This window comes from Bactrocera oleae, chromosome 2 (assembly GCF_042242935.1).
Source record: "Bactrocera oleae isolate idBacOlea1 chromosome 2, idBacOlea1, whole genome shotgun sequence".
NCBI lineage: Eukaryota > Metazoa > Arthropoda > Insecta > Diptera > Tephritidae > Bactrocera > Bactrocera oleae.
In genome coordinates, this window is record NC_091536.1 from 5514282 (window position 1) to 5535352 (window position 21071).

The following is a 21071-nucleotide window of genomic DNA, read 5'->3' on the forward strand; positions in this document are numbered from 1 at the left end:
AAAGTTAGTGGACAGACACGGCAATTGTCGCAGGGCGAACAAACGAAATACGGAAGTTCACGCTTTTGTTAGCGCCAAGGATTTTCATCCTGTCAACGCACCAATTATGACCGCATTCAACTTTTATGAGTATGTGTGCGTTTTATTGTTATTGTTTTGAATACACTTTCGCTGCCACACGAGCTCTGGCAGTTTCTCCTTCGTCGAGCAAAAACTTTGTTTTCGTTAGTTTTGCTGAAAATTGCCGCTAGTCTTTTGACTGCAGCCACTTTTAACCTGAGTTTTCACAACAAACACACACACAGAATCTTACACATACGCGTGCATGTGTTTGTCTGTGTTCGGTGGTGTGCGTGAAAAGGCCAGCGAAACAGCCGGATGCACTTGTACCATTTAAGTTCGTCGAGTGCTAAACATAAATCACCTTGCGAGCTTTGTGTGGCTGCTTGTCGGATATCCTTGAAGTGACACTGAAAAATGTGACAAAAATTTACTAAAAATAGGCAGTGACAAAGGAATGAAATACATAATGGCGGCAGAAAGGCATATTTCTTCTGTATAGTTTTATAAATAGCTTTTTATTTGCATTTTAGGATTTGTCAAAATAAATCAATGCGATTTTTTGTTGTAAATGAACACATTAAAATGAGTACAATTTTTGAGTTGAGAGGCAAATACTCGATGGATTTTAGTTTCAAATAACAACCAGGTAAAAATATATAACCATAGAAATGACTCTTTCGCATATAGTAATCATAGGGGGCAAGGTCTGGGCTTTAAGGTGAGTGAGCAAAAACTTTTCAGCTGCTGTTTTCCAAACAGTTTTTAACCGATCTTGCAACATGTGTTATCATGATGAAAAGTTGCAAATTGCGTGCATTTTTCGGCAATCGTCAAAATGCGATGGCAAAAATTTTATAGCGTTCAAGCAGCACTTCTGACAGCAAAATGTCTTTCAGCGTCTCTTGGATTCAATTCATATGACACCCAATTTAATTGCTTTTGGATGTATCTGCTTCTTGTTGGCTGCTTGAGTGACTCCCGATTCTGCGAGTCCAGTTCCTTATCTTCAACCTTTTTTGTCCACCCAGGACGTTCTTCGTCTTCCAACTCAAAATCACCACTTTTTATTTGTACGTTCGCTCAGCACGTTTACTATAAAGTTCCACCAAAATACGATGGCTTTCGGCTGAGATTTTCTTCATATTATATTAAAGTAATAAAAAAGAACTCTGCGTAAAAACGTTTTTTCAGAAATAAATATATAATATATTTGAGTGAAACAAATTTTGTTGTTTACGCTTTTAATAAAAGTACAGTAACTTTAGAGGGCTGACATAGCACCTAACGTTTTCTTGTTTCTGCTAAAAAATGTTCAGATTAAAAACGACCTAAACGAGCGATTATGCCTGCATTTTTTAATTTTTGAAATCTCAAAGCTCATCATCTCAAAGCTGTTGTTGTTGTTAAAATTTCAGTTTTTGTTACTCATCATTTAAAGCTTTTGATGATTTTTAACTGTCGCTTTAAGCTTAATTCTTAAAAAAATATAATTGACGGGTTTAAGTAATAAAAATGGGATGTTGTGTATAAAATGTATCTTTGTGTGTGTTGAAATTACAGACTTTGCGCGGAAAATATATTTAAGCCACTTTGTCAGTCACTTTTCCGACAACGCATTTACTTTATTAGTTGTGTGATTACAATAACCCACGCATATGCGTACAGTGGTGAGCGAAGAAATTGTAGGTTGGTAAAGATAGCTTACATATATTATGTGTATATATAAAACGTAAAGGGTATATACAACGTACTAGGGTACAAAAGTACTTAAAAGAAGCAAAAAACATGAGAAAAATAAAAAATTCAAAAATATTTCAAAATTATGGAATACAGAAATTATCAAAAATCTTAGAACAGTACCATCTTGTTTTGAAATCTTTTCAAGCTTTATGAAACTTTATAATAACTTAAATGTAAATATTATCCTACATTTCATTCAGTATTTGCTAGTAAATAAATAAACAATATATTTTTTACTCAAAAGTGTTTAGTTATTCTTATAATATTTACACACCATACAATTTTTGAATTTGAATTAAAATTATAAAATTATTCCTTATTTAAAAACTAAGAACTAAAGAAATTCGTAAACAACTGCAATTTTATTGCTCACAATTGTAGCTCAAAGTATGTGCATATAATATATTTTTGTGCTTGCACTTAAATTTTACACATATTTAATATCACTCATATGCTTTGTGCCTTTTATATAACTTTTTATTGTCGAGCAAGTATGCATGATTTATTGCGGAAAATTTTCAGTTCGAAAAATTCATACGCAGTGGCGACCTATTTGCTCAAATTCGCTGCTGCCAAAGTAGTGGGTGTGTATACATGTTTGTGGGTTTGCATAGAGCCAAAAGTGAAGTATGAGATTTACACGAAATGCAAATTTCGCATAAAATGAAATTTATAATCTGCTTCAGCGCTTTCAATGATATTTAAATAGTTTAGGATTTTTTAGCTTTAAAATTGGGAAATACTTATATCCTGAACAGGGTATAAAACGTTTGCCACGCTGTTTGTAAAATCTAAAAGGAAAAGTCGGAGATCCTATATATTATATATATAAATGATCACCGTTATGATCTGAGTCAATTTAGCCATGTTCGTCTGTATGTCTCTCAGTTTTTGAGATAGCGGTCTGAAATTTTTGCAAACTTCCTTTTCTCCCTAAAATGCTGCTGATTTGTTGGAATCGCCGATAACCGATAGCTATAGCATATATCTGTCATACAAACAGAACAATTAAACTTAAGTCCTTGTATGGAAAACTTTATTAGTACAGTGATTTATCTTCGCGAAATTTGGCATGCATTATTATCCAAGACAACGGTACAGTTTTTGAATATATTGTTCAGATCGGACCATTATAGCATATAACTGGCATTTAAACTGACCGATCAAAATCTAAATAAAGATCTTTTTATGCCCTTCTACGTTATAAAAGATGCACCTGTGAGGGTACAACAAGAGACGACTGCCGTTCCAAGCTTCTGTTATGCAGTAAATCATCAAGGTTGTGTAGCATTATCTGTTTCTATTTTTAAAACTCTCTATGTTTAAAACTCTCTAAACAATTTGAAGAGGGGATTTAATCGCCTGATTGTTCAAGAAATACTAAATTAAAGGCATATTATTAAATTTAATTAAACTTATGGTTCTTAAAGAACATTGATAGATTACTCGTGAAGCTGTTTTATACAGCTAACCTCGAACGATACTTGAAAAATCTCCATAACTTCTATACAGTCACTATAAACAAAGAAATTAAGAGTTGCACGTGACTAATTTTATTTGTAATTAATTATAATCCAAAAATTACTAACATACGTAAAGAATTAGAAAATAAGCTAAAGATTTTCATGGGGTAATATAATTAATTTCATCCGATCTTTGTTCACTTTCGAGTTGATCTAATAAAACTACTTAGTTTCAACTCAAGGACTACAGCAGAAAAATAGATCAAAGCCCTTTCTTCCAATGTTTACAGGACATCATCTGTAGGGAAACAAGAGCGACTTGTTCTAGTCTGGACTCTCTCACTAAGAAGACGGGTATATGAGGGCGGTCCGATACATACGCAGCGTTCAAATGAAAGAAAGAACAGTTTTAAAAAATGATGACAGAATGGACTCGACCCAGCTAAGCTTTAATTTCTTTAACTGGACATTTTTAGTCGAATTGCAAAATAAATCGGCATAGTAGAGTCCTGTGACCTTTATGTCTTTCTCCAAGTACATAGAGGATGTAAATCACACCTTGTCAATTCCAGAAAACAGTGGTTATCACAATTTCTGTCAATTGAACCACCTTTGCTTTATTCGGAATAGGTTTGATGAATGAAGTCCACTGTTTCGACTGTTCCTTGGTCTCTAGTATGCAAAAGTGTATTCATGTTTTGTCTGTTGAATTTGACCTATGCGTTCTTTTTAAATACCTACTATTTCAGCTATCTCGCGCACATTCACGTGGATTAACATCTGTGGTATCGAAACGATATTGTTCTGCTTATATTTTTCTAAAATCCACAGGCAAACAAAATTACGGGTTCCAATTGGCCGACATTGACAATAGCCGCCTACAAGAATATACTACACGTTAGTAAATTTGGGTTCTCTTGTCTGATATTGTAAATAGGAAAAGAACAACAGAGTTTAATTCGGTACAAGAGAGCAAGCGAATACCTCATTAAGAGGTATAACTGATTTCTCCAATACTACCAAACTTTGTTCTACAGATTCTCGACCACTTACTATATTCTGCTCAAATATAAACGAGACTGGCTCAATAACACAAAAACGGTTAATTATTCTTCAATATTTATTTTATCCCCTTCAAAATAGTCACCATTAGAGGCGATACACATATGCCACCTTTTTTTCCAATCTTCATAACACTTCTGGTAGGCCGCTTTAGGTATGGCTTTCAGTTCCTTCTTCGAATTCTCTTTTATGACTTCAATCGACTGAAAATGCTTTCCACGAAGCGGCAATTTGAGTTTAGGGAAAAGAAAAAAGTCACGCGGTGCCATGTCGGGTGAATACGGTGCTTGCGGAACAATATTTACGTTGTTTTTGGTCAAATAATCGCGTACAAGACGAGACGTATGAGCTGGCGCAAGGAACAAGTCGAGCAGACACACGTCTGATGCCCAAAACATCGTGAATAATGCTATGAGCGGATCCATTTGATATGTTGAGCTCACTAGCTATCTCTCTTTCAGTCACACGACGATTTTCCAACACAATTTTCTTTACTTTTTCGACGTTTTCTTCGTTTATTGACGTTGCTGGACGTTAATTTCCATAGTAAAATTCGAAAAACACACTCGAGGTTGACTTTTTTATAGTGCCGTAAAACTATGTGACAGATCGCGCTCAAATTTGACATGTAAACATATAACAGTCCTGCCAACCTAAGAAAAAAAAGTATGGCCATATGTCATGTCCTTGTCGAGTTATGGATAAAGTCTCGTTTATATTTGAGCAGAAGAATTATATGAATTGCAGACAGCTACTATTGAGAGGGTGTGCATTGTCACGTTTTGCCTTTGCAGAAAATTATTTTCTCCAAAGTTGAGACCTCTTATATCAAGAAAACATAGACACCCAACTTAATTCAATAAACAGAAGCAGAATTGTCAAACTATCTTTTTTGCCCTTTAAAGAGCACAGTGCACAGTTTACACACTCTTTAACAGTTTGAAAGAAGCCTTTATGAGTTACAAAAAAGTTTATCATGCGATGTGACAGGCAGCCATTGATTCATAGAAAATTTTGCCTTTACAATGTGTTCAAATTACAAAACAATCTTGAACATTGTAGCACATTGTAAAAAATTCAACAATCACGAGGGACTTTTATTTTATATACTATATGTATGTGTGTATTCGTATATAAATGAGTGCAACATTTTCACCAGTGCAGCTTGCTACGTTTGGGTTTGGCGCTTATACAATATTTTACATTTTATATAATGTGCCGATGAATGGGTATCATTTTGTTTTAGTTTATTCATTTTCAATTTTTCTCTTTACATATTTCACTTTTTCCTCGTCTCCATGAGCTTGTAATCAAAACAAATTGTACAGCGATGCACAAATTAACAATACGCATGAGAGCGCGCAATGAGTTCAAACAAAAGAGGGCCAACTCAAAAATGAGGCGAAAATATCCGTCAACTTGCTTTTATATATAGTACATATATGTATATGGTATAAATACTATTATATATATTTGTATGAATAAATAAATATATATTTTTATTTTGTGATGCTGTTAGTTTGGTGTATATTTGAGGAAAATGTTACAAAGTAAAAGTAAATGGCGGGGTGAAAAGATACTTTCAATGAAAATTTAAATGTAAGGAAAATATAAATAAAAATGAAATTAAATTTTCAAGTTATGATAAAAAGAAAAAAAACAAGAAAAAACGTTAACTTCGGTTCCACTGAAGCTATAACACGCTTCACAAATATTTATATTTTTTAAAATTAATTTTTAAATTGCTTACAAAAACTGCGATCGGTCAGTTTATTTGACAGCTATGTGCTTTAGTGACTCGCTCTGAACAATTTCTTCGTAGATTGCACCATTGCCTTATACAATAACCCATGCCAAACTTATTTAAGATAAATATCTCGTCAAATTAAATAGTTTTCCATACAAGGACTTTATGCCGATCGTTAATGGTCCGATATAGACCGTACAGACAAAGGAGCAGCTTCTTGTTATGTCATAAGGGAGCTAAAACTAACTCTCGGACTTTTTAGTCTCTTGCTGAGTATTATTAGTCTCTATAATGATTTTTAGGGGTACATTTATGAAAGAATTTGTCGCTTAAGGGGTTATAACCACTTATTAGTCAGATAAAAGGCGTTTTTTCGTGAAATTTGCCACGAAGTTTGTAACATCCAGAAGAAAACGTCGGAGACCCTATCAAAAATATACTTAAATTATCAGCTTATCATGCTGAGTTGATTTAGCCATGCCCGTCTGTCTGTCCGTCTGTATATATACAAACTAGTCCCACAGTTTTTAAGCCACCGATCTGAATTTTTGCACCTGTCCTTTCCTCACCAAGAAGTTGCTCATTTATCGGAACGGCCGATATCGGACCACTGTAGCATATAGCTGCCTTACAAACTGAACAATCGGAATCAATTGCTTGTATGGGAAACTTTTTTATTTTACGTAATATCTTCACGAAATTTGACATGAGTTATTTCCTAAAACAAAAATGAAATCTTCGAAGGAATTGTTCAGATCAGATCACTATAGCATAGAGCTGCCATACTAATTGAACGATCAGAATCAAGTTCTCGTAAGGAACCTTTGTATTTGTGAAGGGTATTATAGCTTCGGTGCAACCGAAGTAAACGTTTTTTCTTGTTCTGCTTAAAGTTATCTCAAATCCAGAATATAAAAAAAATGTATTAATATTAGAGATGATTACAGGTAACGATCGAAGGACTACTCAAAGTTATGATTTTTGACAATGGCGGCTTGCCTAAGAAAGTCGTTTTTTGCGAAAAAATTCACACACTTTGAAAGTGGCTTAAAAATCGAAATTATGTATCTAAGAATGTCAATCCATTTTGAAGAAATTTTCATCACCGACACTGAAAACTGCGTGTTGAGAAAAACGTGTTTAAAGTTTTGAAAGCCGAAAGCCACTAAGTTAAAATATTTCTACAAATGGGTTAATATCTTCAAAACTACTTGGCGGATTTACTTAAAAATTTCGAAGCATATCTTCAACACGAACATTTGATATACAAGCAAAATTATCGACATATCGATTTTCAAAGTGTAAAAGTAAGTAAGCTGTAGTCTGAGTACAACCGATATCTGTGTCAAATACAGATCCAACACGAACCTGGCAGGCTAATTATAAGGCATCATTATCTTATCGAAATAAAAGTTGTATCAAGAAGAAGCATAATATGTTAATTTAAATGAGTCTCAAATAAATGTATACATATGTAGTGGTGGTTAACGGACCACTTATTTGGTCATAAAAGAGAAGTGTCAAAATACGGAACCTCAAAGTTCTTGATAAGCTTAGCAAATCGAATAAACCCATCAGTTGTTCAACCAAAGAGACAATACTTGTGGTGCAACCTTGCTCTAACATTTCCTCTGACTTAAGCTGCTTTCTTTAGTTTCGTGTAGCATCCATGGTATTCTAGGGAATAGTTCTCTAGTTACGAAGTGTCACAGATATTGAGCACTGTGGCTGTGAGGTTAAAAACTGAAACTGCATTGTAGGAATTTTAGGTTTAAGTAATATTAGCGGTTTCGGAAAAATACCAATCAAAGGATTAAAGGTTTGCATCATATTTGAGCTGCTACAGCACAGTGTACTACAACCTGTCGGACTAAAGTTTTTTTGCATCTTTTGATTGCCAAATTTTGAAACTTTCCCTGCTTCCTTCAGTTGCATTAGAAAGACCAACTTGAGAAATATACGATTTCACTTGCATACAATTTAGCGCTAATTAAAGAACTGCCAAAGACTGGCGTGTCATTATGTTTTCGCCCAAATTATTTCCCTTAATTGATGCACTTTTCAAGTTGTAGAAATAAAGAACTAAATGAAATTGGAAGCTTACGCTATAACTTAATATTAAATGAAACTTTTGCGCACTCTTTTGACTTTCACAAAGTCCGTCAAAATTTTTTGCAACAAAAAAACTCACGCACACACTCGTTTGTCCCACAAAAGGAAATTCCATTAAAATTATAAAATGCGCGCGTATGCTCCGACAGTACATCGGCGAATGGCCCTAGAGTGAGCCAAAGTGCGCTGAGCAGAATGAGCACTAAGTTTCTTGCAAATATAGCGTGCCAAACTGCACTCGACTGTCAATGCCAATGCTTTGCTGCGTGCTCGTAGGGTTTGGTAGCACATGTTTTAGCACTCGCGTTGCAAGCGTTGTTCCCCCTACACTTCTACCGTTGTTTGCTTTCTGAATCTCTAAGTCGACTATTACTCATTAGAGACTGAAAGTTTGCTGTGCTTATGGTAACTGAGTTTTAGGTAGAAGCGCTTAAGTAGTTTAGTGGGGAGGTTACTCATACGCCATGTATGTCCCGTCAAACACGTCGCGTTCATATTAATATTAAGCACTTACTGTTCGAGGGCTTTAATTGCATAAAAATAATTGTGTTATAATTAAATATATAGCTCTTGTGCAAAATTAAAGGAAACAGGCTTTTTCCGAGTTTGATATTATTGTAATATTTTTTTCCGCTTAAAACTAGTACCACAAACTGAAGAAATTTTACTCGAATACCTTAAGAACTATCAAAAATTTGCAAGAGGTATGGATACTTTTTAAAACGCAAAGAACTGAATAGTAAAAATAAGGGAACGATCTGAGCGCCGAATGTCGTCAGTAAGATTGAACATGCCTTCTATATTGATTACGACCTTAAGCATGGTAATTCACTCACGCTTGGCCAGATTGCTTTCCGTTTTCTTTTCAAATTTAGTCGAAAAATCACAATTAGCCACCTACGTTAGTCAGCAAATTTGCTAACAAGGACTTACGTGGACTTTCGTAAACTGTGCTTACTTGTAACAGGTGAGTTATTATGCGATTGCAATTTCGGGTCGGGTTAATCCAAAATATTACTTGAAAAATATTGTTTTAAGCTATCTTGTCCCCATTTAAAAATGAAATCTACTCATTAACTACTTTTCTTGTCTACTTGTATTGTCAAATATTTTATTGACTTGTTCTACTTCGGAACTATTGAGAGGGCATACAGAGGGCTACTTAAAAAAGAGTGGACAAGAGCTGGCACTAATACTAGTTCTAAATGTACTAGAGACGGAACAGTTCGAAACTAGTAAATTTATATGGAAGTTTTGCGCCGCTTTTACTGACATCCTCTTCTCCCCAATAAGCTGTATATTTAACCGACGATATTGGACCACTATAGCATATAGCTGCTATACAAGCAGTCTGATCAAAATGAAGTTAAACTTGTTTTATAAAATTTTGTTTTGGAAAGTTTACCATACAATTATATTCTTCTTAAAATTAAGAAACACAAAATTTTTGATAAAATTTAACAATTGATATTTAATACTTAAAAATTATTTATGATTTTTATTTTCTCTTCACAGGTTCGTTGCCGACCGTAATTTTGTATTTCTAAAGTGTCTTAAATTAATTATTTAACATACATACACAACCGCAAACAAGCCAACAACACACATACTCATACATCTAGTCACATCATAACTCTTTTGAAAGGAGCAAAACTGAGTAAATCATTTGCTTACATACATACATATACACACCATATAACGCTAGTGCAAACTGTAAAGAATTTCAGAAGATATAAGACATTTGTTTATTGCTTTAGAACCGATAAGGAAACTATACATACTTACTTATATATATGAAATAGTAAAATTTTAATGATAAAAAGCTTCTTGAAAGTTAAATAACATAAATACAAGCGTGTACATATTGATAGACAAACGCTTATACAGATATATATACTCGTATATATATTTATAATACATACTGTCAGGGAATATTAATTGTATATAAATAAATAGTTGAAATCTCTGTCTGCAAGTCATGTTGGATCCATCTATACCCAAATTGCTACTTACCAACACCCCTAGATGTGTTATGTGATTTACTTGTATGTACATATGTATGTGAATTGCGGATTGGAAATGCCTGCATGCAGCCGTATCGGTGCTAGAAGCCTCAGCTGTCAAAAAAATGTGCGTCTTCTCAAAGCCTAGTGTCTTTACTATACTTATGCTTATATCTTTCCATCTATTTTATATAATTCCATGTTTTAATAATGTGTACTTTTAAGTAAATTTACTTGTACAAGTGGAATGTATGTATGTATTGTAATAATTATTATATTCATACCTATATGTATGCTTCAGACTATTCGGTAATTAATTAATGATTTAATTTAAAAGTAGGTGAAATTAGAGAAACAATATTTAGAGATTTTACTTGAAGCCATTTGTTTGAAAAAAATTTCAATAAATAAAAATTATAAAAGTAAACTAAAATTCTTGTGAAACATTTTTCATTCTATATTCTTATGTTTCAATAATAAAATTGTAAGACAAAGTAAAATTCGTAATTTCAGTTTTCAATTTTTTGGTTAAGCAACTAACTAACTAAATAAATTAAATTATAATAATTAATTATCAATAATATTTTAACAATACAAATTAATTATTATTAATCAATGATGTAAAATTAATTATAATTAATTATTTAGTAAAACAAATTAATTATTTAATTAAATTAAATTAATGACTGAACTAGTTAATGAAGGAATTGAATTATTAAATTATAACAATAATTACTAATTCTATTTTAGTAATATAAATTAATATGTATTAATAAATTAAGTAAAATTAACTATTTAGAAAATTAAATAAATAAATTTGTTAATTAAATAAAACTAATTATTTAGTTAAATAAATAATTTTAATTAGTTAAAAACTAATTATTGAGATTAATTGAAAGTAACTAACATTTAATTAAATACATAATTAATTTTAAATAATTTTTTATTAATCATAAAAAAAATTAATTAAACACACATCTGATATTAATTAATTTAAACAATTTATTCAGGATTATTTAAATATATTATTTAATTAATAACTAAAAATATTCATTTAAAATATACTATAATTTGAGGTGTGTTAATAAAAATATATTTAATTTAGCTAATAAAATAGTTTTCTAAAACATAATTATACAATAAGAATTGTTCGCAAACTTTCCAAATTTATACCATTGTTTTTCTAATTTCCTGCATTTCGACTTTATTCCATCTATTTTTAACTTTTCTAAATCTATGGAATGCATTTTAATTTAATCTACTTTTATCAAGTCCTTTTTATTTTAAATAATTTTTATATATATATCATTTTATTAATATTTTGGCTATATTTGCAACCATATATGAGTTTTCTTTCCTAACGGTTGTTTGTAACGCCTAAACATAATCGAAACAGATATATAGAGAAACTGATTACAAATTGACTGCCTGTCCATCTATCCGGTGGGCTGTCCGCATTTCCATGAAAGTACAACTTTAGTAAAAATAGGGTATCTTAATGATAATCATTAGCAATATTTCTTGGTACTTTGAAAGTTGGTGGTGGTGCCCTTTGGTGGAATTTGATCATTGCCACACCCACACTATCTTTTCTACGAAAGAACAATAAAGTGACTAAATGCAGTTAGAAAGCTCAAGGTTAGCATAAACAGTCAAATCGAGCTATAAAAGTATTGAAAAGAGGTCGTGGTTTACCCTCTAATAGCTTTATTTTTAAAACGTCAATGAATCTCCATATATAGCCATTTGGATCACTTTCATATTTTTTGACTTTGTTTACATCATTAACAAATATATTGGAATAAAACAAATCCCAAATAGTGCTTCTGATACGTGGAATTTTTTTTTCAAAAATTATCTGTATGTCAATGTGTAGGATATTTTAATAAAATTAAGTTGGAATATTTTCTTAAGCATAATGTGGTCCGGTATCAAATATTAGTATGTATATGCATATACATTTGTATGTACCAAATATAATGACTTTCATACGTCCAGCTGGTTTTATACTATTCACATCAGTCGGAATACAGTATTTATTTATAATGATCCCCAGCTTTTTTCTGAACTATGATGAATATATTAATTTCTTATTATCAGTATGATAATTTAATGGTTATGTTATATGATATTTCGGATATTCAACAAGATCAGTACCAAAACGAACGAAGTCGGTTCAAAATCTCATTCAATTTTTTGGTAATGAAATTTAGTAATCTATATAGTTTTAGACTTATTTTCTGTTACTTTATCTTCATATTTTTAAGTTAATTAAATTTTGTAAGAAATAATTTTTAATTAACTTTTACTGTTTTAATAAATATATTTGTATGTATATAAACGAGGTATGCGTCGGTATTGTTTATGCGATATTTATGGCTTAGCTTAGTTAAACTAAGTTTAACTTTAAATTATTTCGATATATGCAAATGCCCCAAAGTGGATTATTTATTATAAATATCGCTTGGATGGAAATGAATCGTTCATATACCCTTTGGAAACCCCATTCCAAGTTTAGCCGCACATAAAAAAAAACTTTGAACGGGAGTTCACGCTTAAGTGATCTTCCGTTTATTGATTTGCTTAATTTATTTACATAGCTATGTTATTTTACTACTATTTTAGTCTATAAAATTGAGCACTTAAACTCCCATTCAACAGAAACACTTAACTCCTACTCAAAATACTATTAAATATTCAATTTTTTTATTCTCTCTTATTCAAATCGCATCTAAACTATTTCATTTCTTTTACTCTATTCCACTTTTTTACGCCATTCACTCTCCTCAAACTAAACAATTTTTAACATTTTCAAAATTTTTAATTACTTTAATTTAAATTGAATGTGCATCCGAATGTGATTTGTTTTAGAAATGCAAAGAAAGAAATAGAAAAAATATAAATACCTTAAATAAATTGCAGTAGAGACCGCCACAGATGCTTGAATGTGCAACCACTTTTATTTGCTACGAGTTTTTACTGCTTCAACATAACCTAAAATTAAATAAAATTTGCGTGCAAATTGAGTTTTCATTATAAACTTTATGCTACACAAATAAATAATCGAAAAATAAACGCAAATACCGTTATTTACGCATTGCATTTTGCGTATTTCGCATACGATTCCAACAATCAACTAGAAATTAATATAACACTCAACAAAAATAATAATTAAACACACCCTGTAATAATTAATTTCTTCTAAAAATTTAACGAATTTCCTCAAACCACCAAAAAAAAAAATACCACTTACACACACGAACAACCTACAACAACAAAATGTCGCGTGAAAACTCGCCACGCCACAGCATACGACGGCGGCATAATCAACATCTGCAACAACAACAACAACAGCAGCAGCAACTGCCACATAGCTTACAGCAAATAGCAACAACACAGCAGCAGCCGCCCATAATGGAGCATGTAGAGCAACAACAACAGGTGGCGCACGCCGTTAGTACTGCTGGCGCGGGCGGCGCGGTCAGTGGCAGCGATGGTGGTGCTGGCGGCGGCGGCGCACCCATGTCCAGCTCCACCTCGAACATCAGCACCGCCATCGATGAGGGTAACGGCAATGGCGAGAATGCCACGCTGCCACCACTCACCGGTCCCGGCCCGAGCAGGCAGCGCTCACTGCGCGATCGCCTCAAAGACGGCATCACTGGCAGTTTCTCATGGCAGTAAGTTGGCTTTCGAGTTACTTTTTTCTTTCGTACTCTTTCACATGAATTTTCTTTGCACAAATTTATTTGGTATTTTTTCTTCCTTGCGTTCTTTATGTAGCATTTAATTAACTGTAAGCTCTTGAAAAGTTTATTTCGTTGCAAGCGTGCTTTTCGGTATTTCATTTTAATTAGCGGTAAAAATTTCAATTGATTTTGAACTATTAGATTTCTAGTTTGTTTATTTGAAAAACGATTTTCAAAATTTTTTGTAAATAATAAAAATATATTAATGGTAATGCAAGCAAGCCTTTTAAGAAAATTTGTCTGTTTTAAAGTTTTTATGTTAGGTGCATTGATAAAAAAACCGTTATAAAAACCGTACCTTCAAAGCTTCACTGTAATTGAAATACCATTTTATACCATCTTGTCGCAAACGGAACTGTTAAATATTTTTCCCATCCTGTCACAATCTGACTTGATTGAGGCATGACAATTGGTTTGGCTTTGTCAGCTATTTGTTAAGGGCACTAAAAATTAGTCCAAAATGTTCTAGTTTAACAACTGCTCAGAATAATTTCAAACGTTGTAAGAGCGGTTTGAAAAGTGTTCTTAACTTTTGTATTTGAATGTTAAAAACAAACGAAAAAATCGAATATCTTTTTGAATCCCAGATACATTTGTCAAACCAAGTCTGTTTCCGATGACACCAAATATGATAGAAATTCTGCTTGAAAAATCGGCGATATTTTCAACGTCTCTAATGGAGAAACTTGTCAATGTCAACACAAGTTTAGGTTAGGTTAGATTAGTCTGGTAGATTAATGAGCCATATATAGACCACTTTCGGTCCTTTGCGATACCAGATGGAGTTTCGGTATAAAGTCCATAGGGAGTAGTCATCATTTAGGTTGCCTGCGCCTCAGGCGAATTTCAAGAGACTATTTGGCCACACTATCGACACCTCATACCGATGTCTCATACCGTGGGACAAGTTCAAGCGAGATACTTCATTGTTTTACTGGTTCCTTACTCCTGACATTTCCGGCAGTCTTCTCAATTTGTCAACTCCACGCTACAGACGTTGGCCGCCACCCGACAGTGCCCGGTGATTATTCCAATCATGTTTCTACAGTCCCTTCCATCGAGTGCCAGTAAAAACTTTGTGTATTGCCGATCTACCGTTTTACACATGACTTTTACAGTTTGGCACCCAGGTAGATCGTTTCATCGCGTTTTGATGTCGTGAATATGTCATTCTATTAATTATGTGACAGATTTTGAAAACCTTTTCTATGTCTAGGAAGTTTGCACTTATGCTTCGCAGAATATGGATATGAGTGAAATATTAAAAAAACAATCCCTAGAAGTCCCGAATGCTTTCCGAGCTTTGATCGTTTCATAGAAAAAATGGTAAATAGTATAACGATTGTATTCGGTTATAAGTGATGAATTGAATTTGAATATATAATATTAGTTAAAGTAAGCGGTTTGCTTGTAATTCCATTAATCGGCTTGATGAAAATTGGTAAAAGTAAATTTAAATAATTTTTAGTGGGACAAATTTGCATAGGTTTAATATTCACATACTTGATTTTATTTTGAGTAAATTTGAAGGTTTTTACTATATTTTCATGTAATTCGTAAATTCACCAATGTATTGTAGCTGCAGCACAAAAAAATTTTAAGCAAGTTTTTTAAGTAATAATTTGGAAATTTTTTCTAACTCTTTTGTACTTTTTTAAACACTGCACCACTGTGCAATGTTACATATTTGCCAGTTGTTTTACTATTTGCACTGTACTGTAAGCACTTTATTTCTTAGACTAAGTGAATTGTGTATAAAATAGGTGAAAATTCAACGATTCATAGTGAGTCACATGTGTACGTGAACGAATTTATATATTTGCTTTTAACGTTTTTTGCGCTCTCCTCTACCTTGATAAGTATCTATTCATATTTTTTGATTAAAAAAACCAAATTTATATTGAATTACAAAATTAAGTTCTTAATTAAAATGCGAAAAAGTGAAAAAATTCTTTTCATTCGCTTAGCGAAATAGTGAGGGAAAATGCAAGTTTTTATATAGCTAAGCAGTTTATTAAATTTATTTAAAAAGTATTCTGTGAAACTACGTGCAGTACAGCTGTTGGTAAGAAGCTTATTAAGGTGTGTTTACAATTAAATAAATGTAATTATTTATCTCTATTCAAGTTTTAATAACATATAACATTCGATGTCTAGAATTATTTTTTACCGTGTGAGTATTACGAATATTGGGGGGCTAGCGAATCGCTCAACTGATCAGTATTAAATTCCGTCGACTTATTGTTTGCATTTAGGAGAAGGTTATGGGCAAAAAACTTGCCGACAGGTGTCACCAGACTCGAAATCATATTTGTGTTAACAAATTGTGTTTAAAACTCTGTTTGACTCACAATCGAGATATATTGTATAACTATACGAAAAATACCCTAAACTATTAAAAATTTTCTAGCCAAGTGGCACCAGAGTTGTAATTTTAACACAAGTAATATTTATGGTCAGATTTGGTACATATTTGAGATATATTGACAAGAGGAAGGATACCAGCAAAAGCGTCAGAGGTGCCTTATCACGGAGCCTTCCAAATGATGACGATTTAAAGAAACTAATGTGTGGTCTTAATTTCAATTCTACCAAACATAGTACTCCACATCCATGTACATATGTAAATATATAAATAAATTAGTCAGAGCTTGTCGTTGTTTATCAAAGAAATGAAATAAAGAATGGATAAAAATGTTACTATGATTTCAGATTTAGTTTTAAAATGTTTGAAAATTTGTTAGTATATCTAATATGCAAATTTTCTGGCACCGTTATTTATGTGTAACCTATTATATATTTATTTATATGTATATAAAAACTGTGTTTGTAGTTAAATATATGCAAAAGGAACCAAACACAATCTTCAACTTTATAAATCTGCTGTCTTTGACAAATTGATTGACAGCTCAAATTGAGGTGTATTTGCTAGTCTTTGTTTTTCTAACAACTGTGGAAAATTTACTACCGTTTTGGAATTGATTTTGCGACGCAAAACGGCTCGTAAGCGAGAGATGAAATTTATGTAGATCGCTAACAAAGTTTATGCAACATACAATTAGACCCATTTCAGTTGGTAAAAATATTAGATTTATTTAGTGCGGACCCATATCCATAAATCAATTAACGGTGACAATATGTTGAAGATACAAACATACATCTGTAACATCACTAAATCTGTGAAAGGCATTACAACGAATAAATCGTTAACGAGCTATCGAAAAATCAACCCTTAATATTGCAGCAGTAGTTGGCACACGTGCTTTTTGATCCTGTTTACTATTTTTAGGTTATACCATAACTTATTTTAAATTTGACCTTTTCCTTTACAGATCTTCCTCAAGTTGGAGTTTTAAGTCTCAAGTTGTGCTATGTTGAATTCTCACTCTTTCCAGGTTGTTTGGTTTCCCACTAATATTGGGCAGCGAAGTGAACGTTTTAACTTGTTTTTGTTTTGTATTGTATTCATTCGTTTGCTGCTGATATGCCATCATTTTAACTGTTGCCAACAACTGAAGTACCTGCAATTCATTACGCCGATTAATTAAAAGCTGTGATCTAAACGCTTCGTTTGGCGGCATTGCCTTAATTACATGTGGTAAACAATCAGCTGGTGGCTTATTAAAATGAAGCCGACCGCTTGCCCGCACGCACCCTTTGCTTCAAAACTATACTACAAATATAACAGTTGTGTGACTAACGCCGTGTTACCACTATCAATTGTCGCTCCATAGCACGCATTACGCGTCGGCTTTTGCGTTATTTCCGCCTTTTCGTTGAGCCGTTAAGCTCATTCTGCTCCCAATGAATGGCGAAGCGCTAAATTCACTTCTCGTTTCTGTTTTTGTAGCTTTGATAATTGCGTTGGGTTAGTGACCTGTTCGCCGTTTTGTAGTTTTACGCATATTTCCGTTGACTTTACGATTTACTTTTGTCGATTGCCAATCAAAAACTATTTGTTCGCATTGAGAAAAAAATAACTGTTTACTCAAGAGGTGAGAAATAATTGAATTTGGTGTGGCGAGATATTTAAATCGCGCGAAAACAAAGTGAAGAAAGAAGAAAAAGATAATAAAATAGTTCAGGGTTGCCAATACAGTTCAGCTGTTTAATGATTAATGAGTTCAGCCAGCGCATTTTCTGCAAACAGTTATGATTTATTGGTATTATTGGTTTTCAGGCATTCATTGAAATTAAAAAGATGTGTGTATATAAATTACATGAATTAATTTAATTGCATCATTAATTATAACAATGTTTATAAGGTAGTTAACCAAGGCATAAAATAATAATTTTTCACTTTTTCTTTACCTTGATTTGGATTGATCAGTTTTTATAGTCGCTGTACACTTTAGTGGTCCGATCTGGACAATATGTTCGAAGATTGTAGCGTTGCCTTGAGTAATAATTCATGTAAAATTTCGGAGAAGAGATCTTGTCAAATAAAAAAGTTTTCCATACGTGAACTTTATTTTGATCGATCGGATTGTATGGCAATTATATCCTATGGTGATCCTATGTCGACGGTTTTGACAAATGAGCATACTTTGTTTTAGAGAAAAGGACGTGTACAAAACGTCAGAATGGGTATCTCAAAAACTGTGGGACTAGTTCGCGCAAATACAGACAGACGAACATGACTAAATCGATTATGCTCGTCGCGCTGATCATAAAATGTATCAATTTTATATATTCTCCAACGTTTTTTTCTGAGTGTTATCGTAAATATCGTTCCTAACTTAATATACCCTGTTCAGGGTATAAAAATGTTAATATCCTTATAATATAATAGTTGTTTCGGTTATAAAGAGCCTTGATAGATACATATGAATAATTATAAAATATTTTATTCCAGATTAGTAAATACACACGCATGTATATATGTAGTATATATATGAGCTTGCAATACATTTAAGTATGTATAGGTGCATTTTCATTGACATTCCGGATGTTTGACTTATTTTTTTTGTAAATACGACATATGTAGGTGCATATGCACTAGTATATATTACGTATGTATTGTATATAGGCAAAGAGTATGTAATACTTTTAACCGCGCTAAATCCAATGCCAATGCACTTGTTTACACTCTTTTTGGTTTAATTGTCGTTGTATTCATTATGTCTTTGCTTTTTTCACTCTATTGTTGTTATTGTTGGCCTTGAAGCCCTCACAAATATGCATGCATACCACATTTATATGCATACTGTTTTGCATATGCACATATTTCTCGGTGCATATGGGTCCATATGTGCCTACAGTAGTTATATACAGACGTATATACATTAATCGATATACACATATAACTGTAGGTATGAATATATTTATTTACATTGGATGCGTAACCTTGATAGCGCATCGAGGCGCATATTTTGTTGTTCTCTCATTTTTTTCTTTTCCCCCATTTTTTGTAGGTTTTGTCTACATGGCTATACTCTCTTTCTGTCAATACTTGCCGCTCACCAACGAGTGTTCGCGTATTTCATGTAATCGCTGTTGCATTAAAATGCATGCGGTTGCCACTTCAAAGCACTCAGAGCATACACATATACCATACAAATGCTGACATTGGCCGTGTGCCTGTGTGCCGTCATGCAGCAGTATTCGTGCAGGCAGTCAACCGCAATCTCTGCAGCCTCCAATTATTGCAGTAAAAACGATAGCTTAATGTTCGTATAAAGCTATGCTGGATTTAGAGGCATCCTTTTGAGTGCTTTACTTCTTAAAGCGGTTTAATAGAGTGACATGAAAGCAGCTTTGTGAATAAACTTAAGCTTAAGGTTTAAATGAGCTTCTTTTACCATATGTACAAGTGACTCAAATGGTTCAATAAAAAGCTTTCGAACTGAAGAGGGCTGCACAACTTAAATTTTAGGATTGCGTATTACACAGACTAATAATCCAGGTCACAGCGAAATCCAAGATTATGAAACCAGCAGTGGCGATGCATACGGGTCATTGTAGGTGTCATCTGCACAATTTGAGATTCTGTTCGACAGATTAATGTGGTTTCTGCGAAGAAGGCGGAAACACCGGAGTATTTAATATTTAATTGCCACACAAAATAAGCCTCTTAGAAGCAACTAGGTTAAATCAAGTGAAGTAATCTAATCTTATCATTTTTCTTGCTCTTGCTCTCGATATCACTGAGTATAGTGATTTGACCCATCATCTAGTCTAACCTAATTTAATCGAAAAGAGGATTGAATATTTATACATATAAGGCTTACCACCTTACAGGAATAGTTTGAATGATCCTATTGGCAGGGAGGAAAAAGAATGTTAAAATGTTGTCGAAACAGTAGTAACAGGAAGTAAAAGAGAATGACGACAAGTTTTCAGATTTTCGACATTCATAGTTCATACTTGTACACTTGAAGATTTGCAACGGAGTGCTCCATCGTCACTTTCTGAAATTTTATTGACATTCCCATTTGTACTTGTATTTGCCTGATCAAAATAAAAAAATTCTATACACACTCTTCGACAGTTGCAGGGCTCAAAAATGAGAACAGGACGTGAGAAAATTTTAAGATCAATATCTTAAAAAATGAGTGATGTATATACAGACACACGGACTTGACTATATGAACTATATATATAGTTTTTAGGGTATACGCGGTTTTTTTCTGGGTGCTAAAACTTGGTGGGTGTAAATATAGGAAAGTCCCCCCGTTTAGGGTATAAATATAGGAAAATCTATTACGGCGAGTGATTGGCTTTCAAGAGATACGTCGAAGTCTTTCCAATACATTTCATATCGTTTCGATCCTTAATATACATTTATAGTTTCATATCATCCTGTAGTAATTAGAAATTTCCTTCTAGTTATTTAATACTGAATCATTATAGATTATGTGCTCTTCAGCAGACACTCTATTTTATAATATTAACATTTATCAAGAATAACCTAATCTTCGTCACTCCAACAACATTAATCATCTTCATTTTCGCCAAATTAAGCCACATTAAACCAAATATGTAGAACAACACCGCCTGGTTACAAAGCTGACAATGCTATCATGACTCTAATGAATATTTATTGTACTGTTGACGCCCATACACGAGTGTTGCCGAACCGTTGCAGGATATTGCTGTCCGCTTTGATTGCCGTTAACATCGTTATGGCACT

At 33.0% G+C, this 21071-nt stretch overlaps 1 protein-coding gene and 1 long non-coding RNA gene across 3 annotated transcripts in view; one reads left to right on the forward strand and one right to left on the reverse strand.

Moving 5' to 3' along the window:
* Positions 1-867: 867 nt before the first annotated feature.
* Positions 868-13528, reverse strand: LOC138856453 (uncharacterized). Its single transcript, XR_011395680.1, has 3 exons — positions 13444-13528; positions 13097-13184; positions 868-1199 (listed from the first exon to the last, which is right to left on the reverse strand). It is a non-coding gene; the product is annotated as an uncharacterized lncRNA (long non-coding RNA).
* The window catches only part of mtd (TLD domain-containing protein mustard), a 224961-nt gene continuing 217304 nt past the window's right edge, over positions 13415-21071 (forward strand). Inside the window, exon 1 of one of the 2 annotated variants that reach the window (XM_070107509.1) lies at positions 13415-13870. In XM_070107509.1, coding sequence (XP_069963610.1) covers positions 13470-13870 — 401 coding nt within the window. In that variant the 5' untranslated portion in view covers positions 13415-13469. The remainder of the gene's footprint in view (positions 13871-21071) is intronic. The other variant, XM_070107535.1, reaches the window with a different exon arrangement.